At 37.5% G+C, this 13,367-nt stretch overlaps 4 protein-coding genes across 9 annotated transcripts; 3 read left to right on the top strand and 1 right to left on the bottom strand.

The window, feature by feature from the left end:
* Positions 1–3,541: 3,541 nt before the first annotated feature.
* LOC18029452 (ubiquitin-like domain-containing CTD phosphatase) lies at positions 3,542–5,429 on the top strand. Its single transcript, XM_006414197.2, has 6 exons — positions 3,542–3,875; positions 4,037–4,181; positions 4,479–4,593; positions 4,678–4,741; positions 4,840–5,005; positions 5,095–5,429. Exons 1-6 carry the CDS (start codon positions 3,601–3,603, stop codon positions 5,338–5,340), a joined length of 1,011 nt encoding a protein of 336 aa, XP_006414260.1. The 5' UTR covers positions 3,542–3,600; the 3' UTR covers positions 5,341–5,429.
* Positions 5,430–5,822: 393 nt separating this feature from the next.
* Positions 5,823–7,639, top strand: LOC18029453 (putative WEB family protein At4g17210). The gene is made up of 2 exons (XM_006414198.2): positions 5,823–6,166; positions 6,248–7,639. Exons 1-2 carry the CDS (start codon positions 5,852–5,854, stop codon positions 7,637–7,639), a joined length of 1,707 nt encoding a protein of 568 aa, XP_006414261.2. The 5' UTR covers positions 5,823–5,851.
* A 270-nt stretch (positions 7,640–7,909) lies between these two features.
* Positions 7,910–10,218, top strand: LOC18029454 (farnesyl pyrophosphate synthase 2). Of its 3 annotated transcripts, none has more exons than XM_006414199.2 (11): positions 7,910–8,066; positions 8,156–8,180; positions 8,264–8,379; positions 8,457–8,660; positions 8,739–8,827; positions 8,921–8,972; positions 9,168–9,263; positions 9,368–9,412; positions 9,502–9,591; positions 9,697–9,768; positions 9,921–10,218. In XM_006414199.2, exons 1-11 carry the CDS (start codon positions 7,956–7,958, stop codon positions 10,047–10,049), a joined length of 1,029 nt encoding a protein of 342 aa, XP_006414262.1. In that variant the 5' UTR covers positions 7,910–7,955; the 3' UTR covers positions 10,050–10,218. The 3 variants fall into 3 exon arrangements, with proteins under 3 accessions (XP_006414262.1, XP_024004462.1, XP_024004463.1); XM_024148694.1 differs by having other exon boundaries at positions 9,925–10,218; XM_024148695.1 differs by lacking the exons at positions 7,910–8,066; positions 8,156–8,180 and having other exon boundaries at positions 8,264–8,362.
* LOC18029455 (DNA-directed RNA polymerases I and III subunit rpac1) lies at positions 10,217–13,303 on the bottom strand. 4 transcript variants are annotated; one of them, XM_024148691.1, is made up of 10 exons: positions 13,192–13,303; positions 12,489–12,624; positions 11,993–12,178; positions 11,786–11,915; positions 11,610–11,690; positions 11,329–11,516; positions 11,141–11,236; positions 10,950–11,043; positions 10,638–10,808; positions 10,217–10,559 (listed from the first exon to the last, which is right to left on the bottom strand). In XM_024148691.1, exons 1-10 carry the CDS (start codon positions 13,263–13,265, stop codon positions 10,456–10,458), a joined length of 1,260 nt encoding a protein of 419 aa, XP_024004459.1. In that variant the 5' UTR covers positions 13,266–13,303; the 3' UTR covers positions 10,217–10,455. The 4 variants fall into 4 exon arrangements, with proteins under 4 accessions (XP_024004459.1, XP_024004460.1, XP_024004461.1 ...); XM_024148692.1 differs by having other exon boundaries at positions 12,489–12,629; positions 13,192–13,273; XM_024148693.1 differs by lacking the exon at positions 13,192–13,303 and adding an exon at positions 13,089–13,154 and having other exon boundaries at positions 12,489–12,629.
* Positions 13,304–13,367: the final 64 nt, after the last annotated feature.

The following is a 13,367-nucleotide window of genomic DNA, read 5'->3' on the forward strand; positions in this document are numbered from 1 at the left end:
AATATAGGGGACGCATTTATATAGTTTTTCAATAAAAGGGTTTCCACTGCTATGGTTTCGGTTAGACTGAATAATTGTTTTCCTATTTTGGTGAAAGTTCTATTTTTTATATACGTAAATTAAACATTTTTAAAAAATTATTTCCAGATTGATCTATTTAATTACCTTAAAACAATATGAACAGTCTATTAGCATTTCAAGGATCATCTAGAATATCAATTACTTTGTATTAAAAATATCAATTACTTTGTAAGCACACAAAGCATCTTTGCAGTTCTATTGCTATGTAAATGAGACAAGTTGTTTTTATCTTTCTAAAAAATAATTGTAAACAATACTTGTATGGATAATGGTGTGAATATGTAGACCAATTCATGAATATATAGAACGAATATGATGAGCACGGGATCCACATTACATTAAAAATATTCGATAATACACAAAAACACATATATAAAAAACTCAAAATATGATAAAAATCTAATTCATATTATATAGCCAAAACCGAGAAGAACATTCACAAGAAAATAATAGCGAATATAAGGTCGTGACGAATAACATGAAAAGCAAATCAAAACATATAAAAAACTAACGAATCCATAACACCAAATAAAAGGTTCTGTTGAATATATTAAAAAGGTATCTAAAACATTATCAGAAACAGAACATATAATGGATATTCAAGAATCGGCAGAGGGAAAGATCAAGTGCTTGACGCAGTTCCAAACATGCGCAGGATTCGCTAATGCCTTTGCCCTGAGAAGAATCCTAAACAACACACTCAAAGCATGCGAAGAGGACCATTTACTCGCTTCATAAAATCCAGCAATAAACTCATCATCGTCTTCGGATACCAATCCTATAGCGTAGCAAACATCTTTGAATGTTGAATATTGAACACCGTTGACGGTCCTAAGATCAGAAAAACAAAACGCTCCTCTTCTCACCTTCAACAAAAGTCTTAAGTAATAAAGTTCACCAGATGACAATGGACAACACTGCAAGAGAAAGACTTGAGAAGTTTGAGATAAACGGCGCCTCCATTTTGATTGTTTACGATCCCAAACCCATTCCAATGGGAATTGAGGATACGTCAATTCCCTTGCTTCATGATGAAGACGATTACATTCCATCCAAGCTTCCAGTTTACTCTTCTTGCCCAAACCAGACGTTTCCTCATCATCGGAGAACGATTGCGACGGTGGAGGGAGGTGCACAGGTAGGAATGGAAGCCCTAATCAATGTTAATAATATACATATCAAATATAAATGATTAAACGTTTTAACCAATAAAATATGAAAGCTTAAGATAGGTGCTGATAAATAACAAATACCAGCCGAAGACATATTCCAAGAAAATTATATACGATGAAACACTGGCTAAGAGTATCCTGAAAAGCACAGAGTCAAGAGATCAGCAAGTACAATATGGCAAATTTAAAAAAAAAACATACAAAAATTTAAATATAAGAATCAACCAACAAAGAAATACAAGAAACACTATAAGAAGTACATATAAAGAAAAATACATTAAATTATAGCCTAAAATATCATAATAGAAACGATTAGGTTAAGAGATAAGTAAGTATACCTATAGGAGTTCTGAACGTGTATAAGCAGGCCGTCCTAAAATAACAAAAAACAATAGTGATCGGACAAAAAGCAACATAGTGTTAGTTTTAAGCTAGAGACTGTAAACCAATAAGGGTTATACGAAACAACATAAAAAGATCGTATAAATACACTTACACGAAACCGATACGATGAATGAAAAGGATGAATGTGTGATTGGGTACACAAATTCAATATCCTCTCAAGCGGATGAACCTACAATATGAAACCAACAAAACCAAAAGAAAAAAGAAAAGCAAACATAAAAAAATTTGAAATCAAAAACCAAAACGAAATAATATAAAACATGCGGCTAACAGAACTTACACGAGATAATCGAAGAGGAAGAATCAAATAACAACAACATAGGTGTTTAAGATCGTTCTCAAAAAGATCAGCGTGCGCTCTTAGATTCAGTATCGTCCTCAAAAGATCTGCCTACAATAGAAAGCAACAACAACATCAAAATTATTCCAAAGAAAAAAAGCAAGCAATATATAAACGCAAATCAAATCAAGCAATATTTGACCTAGGGTTTATCTAAAACGTTTTGAAAGAATGAACGTATGAGACTTATTTATATAGGTGTTTAAGATTAGGGTTTAGGTCGGTAGATTTCGTTTAGGTCACATAAAATATGGGCCGTGAATATTTGTATGGGCTTACGATATTGATTTTTGCGAATTTGTTTAAAAAAAATTGGTTAATATATTCAAAATTAATTATTCTCATTAAGGGGTAAGAGGTAATTAACCAGCTGAAACTCAATGAGAGGCCTTCATTGCTTATTCTGAACTCGATTTTAATAGTATAGATGTCGTTATTAATCGTTTCATACACAAGACAATTCGAAGCAATTACTTGTTTGCCTAATCTTTGTTTTTTTTTGTTAATACGTTTCATGATCAAATGTGTGCTCAAATATGAGTACGGTTTGCGACGTTTCTCTTTTTGAAATGTCTTTATTATTATTTTTTTATTAATATTATGTTTCAAAGTCTAACCTAAATTTGGAGGGATGGGTCAGAAATTCACATATATTCAAGCCTACCCCAACTGTTTTTTTTTTCTTTTCTTCCAGAATTTTGTAGTTTGTGGACAAAGACAAAATATCATTTCTTTTCTCTTTATTCTAGAGGGGTTTTTTGTGGGTTGGTTATCAGTTATCTCTCTAATGAAAAATACAAACATGTTTTTTCTGAATGATGTGTCTATGATGACGTCTCAAGATTGCATTTGCACGATTATAACTAGAAACAAGATCATCGATTTTCGTATAAACATAGCCTTTTATTTTTTATAAGAATTGTTTTTACAAATAATTTTTAAAAGTGTGTCTTTAAAATTTAATGTATTAGACTTTTTGTATTTATTGTAATATTTAAATCTGAGTTTTTTTTTGTTTATGTGTCAATTTTAATTTTTTTTTTTGTAAATGTGCCAATTTTAAAGTTCCTTTCAATTCCACCATTTATAAAACTTTAATAATTTATTGCAAAAGATATTTAATCAACAACTGTTTATAAATAAAAGAATAAAAAAGGAAAAAAGTTCATATCGATACATACAAAATACATATATTTAATAGTTTTCAATCAAAATAGAGGAACATATTTGGTGTTGGATTTTTTTTGGTGATTATGGATTAGGTGATTGGATAATTGGAAACAAATTTAATCCAATCCCTCTCAGTGTTTAGGGTTCGGTCTCATCCTTCAGTGTCCATGATCATTCCGTGTCATCAGAACAAAATGGGAATTGTTCTCCTAAGTTCTTTTTCAACGCTCAAAGTCAGCTAAAATGTTTGCAAATAAAGAAAATATTTTACTCTGACCAAAAAAAAAAAGAAAATATTTTAGTTTACATATAAGTTCCAAAGTTTATGATATCGTGCAAAATAGCCCAACTTTGTTTGGGTTTTAATTGTTAAAACTTAAACCTCTATTGTTGTTTTTGGATCCGAAAGTGTCTCTCTTCTCCTCCCGTAAAATGGCTTCGTCTTCTTCATCTACGACGCCGGATGCTGTGACCGCGATGGATGAGGAGCTAACTCTAATCGTTAAGTGGAGTGGAAAAGAGTATACGCTCCGAATCTGCGCCGATGACTCCGTTGCTGAGTTGAAGCGTCGCATCTGCTTTCTCACCAACGTCTTGCCCAAGCGCCAGAAGCTTCTTTATCCCAAAGTCGGAAACAAGCTCTCCGATGACTCTCTTTTGCTCTCTCAGATCCCCCTCAAGCCCTCTCTCAAGATGACAATGATCGGGTCCTTCTCAATCTCTTCCTTTTCTCCTTCTCTTATGCTACTGATTCTTAACCCTAATCGTATCTTTGCCCGTCGCATTCATTTGATTTGAAGTGAAATTTTTTAAGCTGAATCATTCTGTGGTTTGAGAGACTAAATGCATTGAGTTATGGATTTTTCAGTACTACCGAAGATGATATAGTAGTAGATCAAGCAACATCTCAGGACATTGTTGATGACTTTGAACTTGGTAAAGACGAAGTGGTGGATATTAAGGACAAAGAGATCAATAAGCAGAAGCTGAGGAGAAGAATTGATCAGTACAAGGTGAGTTCTGAGCTTCTATGTCTTCCAAGTTTGGAACTTGATTTCAATCCAAAACGCAAAGACGCTTGTAGCATGTTATTAGGAACTTTGTACATTTGAGTGTCTTTGATACAAACGATTTCTCATTCAGTGTAGATTTGGGTAGAGAGGTTAGAATCCTTAGTAATGTGCTTTGAAACATATTATTAGCTCGTAAATGTCAGTGATTTAAGTTATTAAGCATTCAATGTAGATTGATGCTATGCGTGAGTTTCTCTGTGTATCATTTTTCTCAGAAGGTTCTTGTATGATTTGCAGATTAAACTTATTACGCCATGTCGCAAAGGCAAAAAGCTACTTGTTCTAGATATTGACTATACATTATTTGATCACCGTTCCACAGCCGAGAACCCGTTACAGCTTATGCGTCCTTGTAAGCACTATATTCCTCATTATCTCCTATATATTTCGTTGACTGGTTACATAGCAGTATCCCCTGACGAGTGTCTAAATGCAGATCTTCATGAGTTTCTTACTGCTTCATATGCAGAATATGATATCATAATATGGTCTGCTACTAGGTGATGCTTCTTTTTTTTTGATAATTTCTTCTAAAATCATCTACCTCTTTATCTTTCATCTTCTTTCAGTATTTAATTGTCTATTTTGGTTTATGTAGCATGAAGTGGGTTGAGTTAAAGATGGGAGAGCTTGGTGTGTTGCACAATCCGAACTACAAGATCACAGCCCTTCTCGACCATCAAGCGATGATCACGGTTCAGTCAGACACTCGTGGGATCTTTGATTGCAAGCCACTAGGATTGATTTGGGCACTATTGCCTGAGGTATTAATTTATCTCATTACCATCACCACCATCAAATGTAATATTATCTATATTATAATCTCATGGATAGGATTGGTTGTTATGTGCAGTTCTACAATTCCCAGAACACTATCATGTTCGATGATCTGCGGAGGAATTTTGTGATGAATCCTCAAAATGGTCTGAAGATCAGGCCGTTCAGGAAAGCTCATGTAAACCGAGACAAGGATGATGAGCTTGTTATGCTGACTCAATACCTTCTGGCAATAGCAGAGCTTGACGATTTGAGTTGTTTGGATCATAGCAGATGGGAAACATTCACAGAAGATAGCGTCAAAAGGCGCAGGCACACATAACTCTCTTTAACCTTATTGCCATTGTTTAGATATGTTTGCTGGCTACTTCGTATGTTTTCTGGTTTAGAAATACGTTCAGTTTTCTTTTTCTTCTTATTAAGCATCAGTGAGTTATAAGCAATTGGAGATACTAGTACTATGAGAACAAATCCACTGGGCTTCGCTTATATAAACTTAAGTAAGATCAACTAGAGCTCTTAATTGGTTTGGAAACCTGAAGAATAAGATTCTTATCATAGCGAAACAAATGGCCATAGGAGTATTGGTCTTGGTATAAAACTAGTTCTTCATTTTATACTATAATTTTGACTTGGTATAAAACTAGTAAAACGAGTTTCAAACCCTATGTTTCTTCATCATTTTAGTTTTCATTTTGAGAGAATTGGCTAAAAAAACTCTTAAGGTGTATAAGATGTTATTTTTGGGATTCAAGAATTTGATCTCTAAAAATAGAACAATGGATAAAGAAAAAGGGAAGGCCTTAGAGTGACAAAAGACATGAGCGCAAAACATGGCGACCCTCTGGTTCATTATTTGGAGGGAGAGGAAAGATCCAGAGGATCAACATCAAACTCTCTCTTTCTCTGCTTCATTACGTAAAACAAGAAAAAAAAAACATTTTGTGTTGAAGAGAGGATCGATGGCGAAGATTAGAGCGGATGCTCCGGTGATGCCTCCGGAGACTCCTCCTCGGAGCAGTGAGGTGGGAGAGATTGACACGCGTCCTCCCTTCCAATCCGTTAGAGACGCCGTTAGTTTATTCCGCCAAGTTAGCTTCTCAAAGCAACAACCACCGCGTCTCTCCTCCTCCTCCTCCTCTCCTCAGGTATTTTCTTCTCTGGCTTTTCTACTCTCCTTGCGATTTTGTGCATCTCTCTGAAACAGCTTTCTTTCTTTCTTGTTTAAGGATGCAACGGATGTGTTGGATAAAGAGACGCAGCTTCTGTTAGCAGAACAAGAAATGGATAGAGTCAAGCTATGTCTTGATGACTCTGTCAAAGCTAAAGCACAAGCTCTCTCTGATCTCGACTCTGCTCAGCGAAAGGCCGCTGATTTGAGGGCTAAACTAGAAGCCACAAAAGAATCTAGTAAATGTGCCATATTGGCCAGACACACCATGAATCAACGGTTAGAGGAACTTCAATGTGAGAACCAAGAAACAGAGAGCGCAAAAGAGAGTTACATTTTAGTCACCGCAGAGCTGTTCATGGCGAAGCAAGCTCTCGTGGAAATAAAACAGCAATTCAACATCTCCGTGGAAGAAAGGCTAGCTGAGCTTCAAAAGGCAGAGAAAGCAGAGTGTGCGTCCATGGTTAACTCCAAAAAGATCCAAGACATGTCACAGGAGATAGCTGAGATGCGTGACGCTGCTGAGAAATTGAAGTCCGATGCTGCGAGGAAGAAAGATGAAGAGGAGAAGATTAACGAGGAGAGCATCGCCGCGGGAGAAACTTACGCGGCTATGAAACGAGAAGCTGAGCAGAGGCTAGAGGACTTGAGGAAAGATTGTGACCCTGAACTGAGGAAAGATATCGATGAGCTAGCGGAGATATCTGCGGAAAACGAGCGTTTACAGGAGGAGATTAAGCTTTCTCGTGAACTCAAGGAAGCCAAGATTGCGATGCAAGAGATTAGTGATGAAGAAAGATCATACAAAAGCTTGGTGGGATCACTCACGGTGGAGTTGGATGGTGTGCAGAGGGAGAACAGAGAATTGAAGGCAAAGGAAAAGGAGAGACAAGAAGTTGAAGACGGAGAATGGGTGGAAGCGAGCCGTAAGGTAGAAGAAATGATGCGTGAAGCAGAGAAAACAAGAAAAGAAGCAGAAGAGATGAGGATGCTCGTTGATGAGCTCAGGCGAGAAGCAGCAGCCACGCATACGGTGATGGGTGAAGCAGTGAAGCAGCTGGAGATAGTTGGAAAAGCCGTAGAGAAAGCGAAAACCGCGGAGAAGAGAGCTGTGGAAGACATGAGAGTCCTTACTGATAAGAAGGAGAGCTTGACGCATGACGAGCCTGATAAGAAGATCAGGATATCACTGAAAGAGTACGAGGATTTGAGAGGAAAGCAAGAAGAGTCAGAGAGAATGGTGCAGTATAAAGCAAAAACTGTTGCTGCTCAGCTGGAAGAGATCAAAGAGAGCAGAGTAGAAGGGGAGAGAATGTTGGAGGAGAAGACGAAAGAGATGGAAGAGGTAAAGTTGGCGATTGATGCTGCTTTAAGAAAAGCAGAGATTGCAGAGGAAGCACACTGCATTGTTGATGCTGAACTTAGAAAATGGAAACCACAAGAATTGTAGCAGATGGTGATATTTGTTGTTTTAGGTGATTAGGGAACACTACTAGAATGTCCATAACCAATGTATGTTTTTATTTGTTGAGAGATTGATTACCCAAAACTTCTCATACTATAGTATATACAATGCATTAACCTGGAACAGAGACTTGAAAAAAACGAGATTTTTTTTCTTCTGGTAAGTAGGCCTGAAGCAGCCTGTTTTTAAATGGGCTTTTGTGGCCCATTACGTGAGACGAGAGCTATAAACATGATTTAATTAGGGAGATTATAGGTTCTTCTTCTGCATTTGCTTTGCCCTCCTTCCTTAATCCTTATCAATGGCGGATATGAAATCAACCTTCCTCGATGTTTATTCCACTCTCAAGACTGACCTGCTTCACGATCCTGCCTTCGAATTCACCCACGAGTCTCGTCAATGGCTTGAACGGGTACTCTCTCGATTCACTTCCATTTTCAGTTTCACGCGGATCCTTTGATCGAAAAATTCGTTTCTGCTGATTGGGGGCTCTCTTTGCAGATGCTTGACTACAATGTACCCGGAGGTGAGGAATTCACTCAGACATTACATCGAAACCCAATCACTCACATTTAATCAAATACTTGTCCGCTCTGTTCTGTTCTGTAGGGAAGCTCAATCGTGGTCTCTCCGTGGTTGATAGCTACAAGCTGTTGAAGCAAGGCCAAGACTTGACCCAAGAAGAGGTTTTCCTCTCATGTGCTCTCGGTTGGTGCATCGAATGGGTATCTCTCTTTTTACTTACTCTCTCTTGTGTCTTTCGTTTCTCATCTCAATGTTCCTTTTATGTTTGCATTTGCAGCTTCAAGCTTATTTCCTTGTGCTTGATGACATCATGGACAACTCTGTCACACGACGTAGCCAGCCTTGCTGGTTCAGGAAGCCACAGGTTGGTATGATTGCCATTAACGATGGGATTCTACTACGCAATCACATCCACAGGATTCTCAAGAAGCATTTCCGGGGAAAGCCTTACTATGTTGACCTCGTTGATTTGTTTAACGAGGTAAAATCGCTTTTGGCGTTATAACTTTCTAATTACGCACAATTTGATCTCAAGTCTATTCCTTTACATTGTTTTTAGGTAGAGTTTCAAACAGCTTCCGGCCAGATGATTGATTTGATCACCACCTTTGATGGAGAAAAAGATTTGTCCAAGTACTCCTTGCAAATGTGAGAGGATATCACCTCTATTTTTATTGGATGATGCAGTGAAAATAGCATTACATGTTCTGACTGATGATTATAGTTTTCGAAAACGTGCAGCCATCGGCGTATCGTCCAGTACAAAACAGCTTATTACTCATTTTATCTTCCTGTGAGTATGGATTCTGAATCCCCCTTTCTCTGTCTCACATTGGTTCAGAGGCAGCAATATAAATGATTTCATAAGCTAGACACATAGTGAGATGATCTGTTGAACAGTGCTAGTCACTTCCGTTGATACGTTTAACTACAATAAACATTTTACAATCTGTTGTGAAAAGAGGTCCTCGTTCATTCTTATACTCAGGTTGCTTGCGCATTGCTTATGGCGGGAGAAAATTTGGAAAACCATGCTGATGTGAAGAATGTTCTTGTTGACATGGGAATTTACTTTCAAGTACAGGTACTTAGTTTGTTACTAATACATGAGAGAGTCTTATATGATTGGCTCATTTCAGGATCCAAGAGATCAAAATTAGCAAATCTGATATCCTTCCTTTTCCATAGGATGATTATCTGGATTGTTTTGCTGATCCCGAGACACTTGGCAAGGTGAAAATTTATGCCAACACATTGGATGACCAAGCTGATCTAAGTGTATTTTAGTGCTTATCTTACGGGGCATGCATTGTCTAACGCAGATAGGAACAGACATAGAAGATTTTAAATGCTCCTGGTTGGTGGTTAAGGCATTGGAACGGTGCAGTGAAAAACAAACTAAGATACTATACGTGAGATTCAGTTTCTTTCTCATGCGCACAATGATCGATTTCTGCATAGGATTTGAAGCAGGAACAACCCTTTTTATCGGACTGAATAAATTTCCAATGTCTCAGGAGAACTATGGTAAAAGCGAACCATCAAATGTTGCTAAGGTGAAAGCTCTCTACAAAGAGCTTGATCTCGAGGTTTGGCACTAACCGTTAACACAGACACTTCCTTAGTCAAGTGAAGTAGAACAAAAGATTGTCTTTATCGGTTCATCTTGGCATGAAAGTAGAGGAACATCAGATATGTAATCTATGTAACATAATCTGTGTTTGATCTCGATTTTGCATAGGCAGCGTTCATGGAATATGAGAAGGAAAGCTATGAGAAACTGAAAAAGTTGATTGAAGCTCACCAAAGTAAAGAAATTCAAGCAGTGCTAAAATCTTTCTTGGCTAAGATCTACAAGAGGCAGAAGTAAAGACATATTGAGTGTTTTCTGTCATTGAGTGTTTCCTTCTTCGTATTGAGTGCTTTGTGTTGTAATTCTGTTCTCGTAAATGCTCTGGCCTGTCTCCGTTTTAATTCTTCTGACATTTATGTGAGATTATTAGCCCACTATCAAAATTTCACAAGGAACCAATTTGGAGCAAAATCTTGATTTCTTTATTTTATTTTACTTGTTCGATTATACAGAGTCGTAAGAGAAAAGACACAACAAAATTGGTTAGAATCAAGATGATTGAATTTCAATGTGAACCGAAACGAACCAAAACTACAAGTAATATTTCAATGTTCCTTCTTCGTATTACAACTTTGATACAAAACCCAAAATCGAGACTAAACCTGAACCATGCCAGTAGAGAGCTAAACCAATCAATCTGTTTTCAGGAGAGAACAGCGATTACACGTTCACATTTGTCTTCCAATATCTTCACAGCTTCAGTGAAGAGAACATCCGGAGGCAGTGATCCAGTGGACTCAATCTTAACTGAGAAAACACAAATAACAAACTCAATCAGGTTTCTTGAATAGTTGAAGTAAAAGGAATAAATTTTTCTTTTCTTACATATAAAATGGTTCTTGACACGGCGCAGAGCCACGTTGTCTACCCATTCTCTTTTACTTTTGTCTTCTCCTTTTAATATTGGTTTCACTATCGGTTCTCCAAATTCTTCACTTAAGCATTCCCTACACAACGTGCACTGACGCGGCCGAGCTACCGTTGCCTTTTTCCTACCTGTTTTCCACTTTTGCAAGTCAAATATGATATCGTAACCCAAAAGTTCTCAGGTTTCATCACAAACTCATATTGTTTACTCAAAAGCAAGTAAGAAGAAACCAAGATTTACAAGGAATCTTGGCAAGGCTTTTACTTTACCATTGCCCATGTCTTCAATGTCAAAAACTTTCTCTGCGCAGGCTTTCACGAGTTTTTCAGCATCTTCACCCTCAAATTCCTTTAGTAGAATGACCTACGATTTTAGAAACAGAAGCACTACAAGAAAAATTAGGATGAGGCAACACACACAAAAAAACAGGAAGCAGAATAGATTGAGGTAAACTTCTTACCTCAGGAAGCATTCGATACCAAGCCGTCGCTACTGGTGACCACTTTGCATGTGTTTTACCAATGCCCTTAACAGCATGAGCCTCGAGCTCGATTTCCTAAAAAAAAGAAGACAAAACTAAGATTCCAAGTGTTTGGTTCATCTCTCAATTCCTCTGAGAGTGAAACAACTAAGAAATAGAAACATTACCTGACCAGGGCCGAGTTTTGCTATCAATATATCAGGGTAGCTCGGAGTAATAGGATTATTAGCAAATTCGGGGAAGGAATCTTGGCTGCGGCTGAACGAAGTGTAAGTTCTTGGCTTTGAGGTTGAACCTCCTGATTCTTTAATCAACTCACTTCCATTTGGTAACCAAATCAATTCCTTCGTTAAAACTATCAGAAAAGAAAAGAAAAAACAGCATTCCATGAGAGATGGAGCTAACAATAAGCAATCTTCTCGATGCTAACGAAAGAACATATATTTACCTTTAAGACGTGGTTCACCTTTTTCACATTTCGCATGGAGTTTGAATACAATGGTGTTCTTTTCATTTGGCTGATCGTTTTCTATTACACAGGGAGGATAAAGAATTAAAACCTGAGACCACATCTATATTTGGCTTACAGAGATGGATCAAATACCACTGGAATGTTATCTTTACCGGACAAATATTCGAAGAGCCTCGGATCTGCGGCAATTGGAATAAGACCCATCCTCTGAGCAAGAACTTCATCTTGAACAACCGATGTGTTGTTTGCTACAAACACTTTTTCAATAGCCATTGTAGGAAGCTGCAAGAAAAAAAAGAAACACATGAAGAGCAAAGTTCTTTGACTCAGGGGATTTAGAGGTCTGTGTGTTAACAAACCTCAGCTAGGAGAATCCTTCGGAAAGCATTGGCGATAGCTGCATCGATACCGATCATATCGAATTCCAGTTCCATACCGTCCTCTGAAATCACATCAACTCTGAAATTCTCAGAGAAGCTTTCTAGTTTCACACTGTTGTCCACTCCCACAAATTTATAGGCACCCGAGTATTGGACACTCGAAGTCTACGAAAACACACAAACACAAGCGCGGAACAAGATTAAAGACTTCAAATTCCAAACAATCATCACACATATATCATTTGCATTTTGAAGAACAAAGACCAACACACACAATGTAACCTTGTAAAAACACTAAGACCAAACACACAAAATCAGAGCTTTTCACAAGAACTTTTTTTTCTCTGAAACTTACTCTGTATTCGACTCAAAACCAGATGAGACAACTGAGAAAAGCTAATAATCCCAATTAAGCTAGCCACAATACAAAGCCTTGTAAATTTGAAAGTAAAGCCTATAAAAAAAAGGTTCATACATGAATAGGAGCGTCATTTTTACACAAGACACGAGTTCGCTGGAGTTCCAGATGCGGAGGAAGTCTAGCTGGGACGTCGGGGTGATCCTCGATGTTGAAATTCTTCGCGAATATCTTCTCTTCTTCAGTCACCATCCTTCTCTGCAACAAAAACAAATTGTGACTAATTACAGCTAGGTTTATCAAATATCGACAGAAACCTTAGAAGTCCCACAAAAAAAAAGCTAAACTTTTTGGAAAGGAGACCACAAGGAACGCTATGCTCTAAGAGGAAAATCAAAGAAGCTTACTTCAGAACAACAATTAGGATGTGCGATTTCGAGGGAGAAAACAACAAACGGCGGTGAAGAGGGTTTGAAAAAGCCGTCGTCTTTAACAATTTTGTAGTAAAGGAAAATTTGTAAAAAAAACCCTCAGAATAACTATGTTTTGCAAACTGACCCAAATCCCGCAAGTTTCAACCAATTAAAGATTGTGAAAAGCAAACCCAAAAAGGCCAAAACCACACAAATACTAATAAATTAATGTCATTTGTTTAGCTCAAAATTGCACATGATCATGATCATAGAAGAAGATGAGAGACAGAGAGAGGAGAAGCACAATTCTAGTTTTGATCCTTGAGATTCTCTGAACCATAATTCAACAGCCAATATGTATTCTTCAGATTGAGAAACAAAGAGGACGCTGTTGTAGCTTACATCACCTTGCTAAACTGAAACAGGGTTCGAAGGAATCTGGTTGCTGATATTCCTGGTCCCATGTTAAAGAATGGACCATTGTTGGAGAAGAAGATATGGGAGAAATCACCACTCTTATCTTATATAGACCCCAAGAAGATACAACAGAGATAACACTAAGATAGAGGAGAAATTACCACTC

The sequence above is a fragment of the Eutrema salsugineum genome, unplaced genomic scaffold (genome assembly GCF_000478725.1).
Source record: "Eutrema salsugineum unplaced genomic scaffold, Eutsalg1_0 scaffold_1, whole genome shotgun sequence".
NCBI classification, from domain to species: Eukaryota; Viridiplantae; Streptophyta; class Magnoliopsida; order Brassicales; family Brassicaceae; genus Eutrema; species Eutrema salsugineum.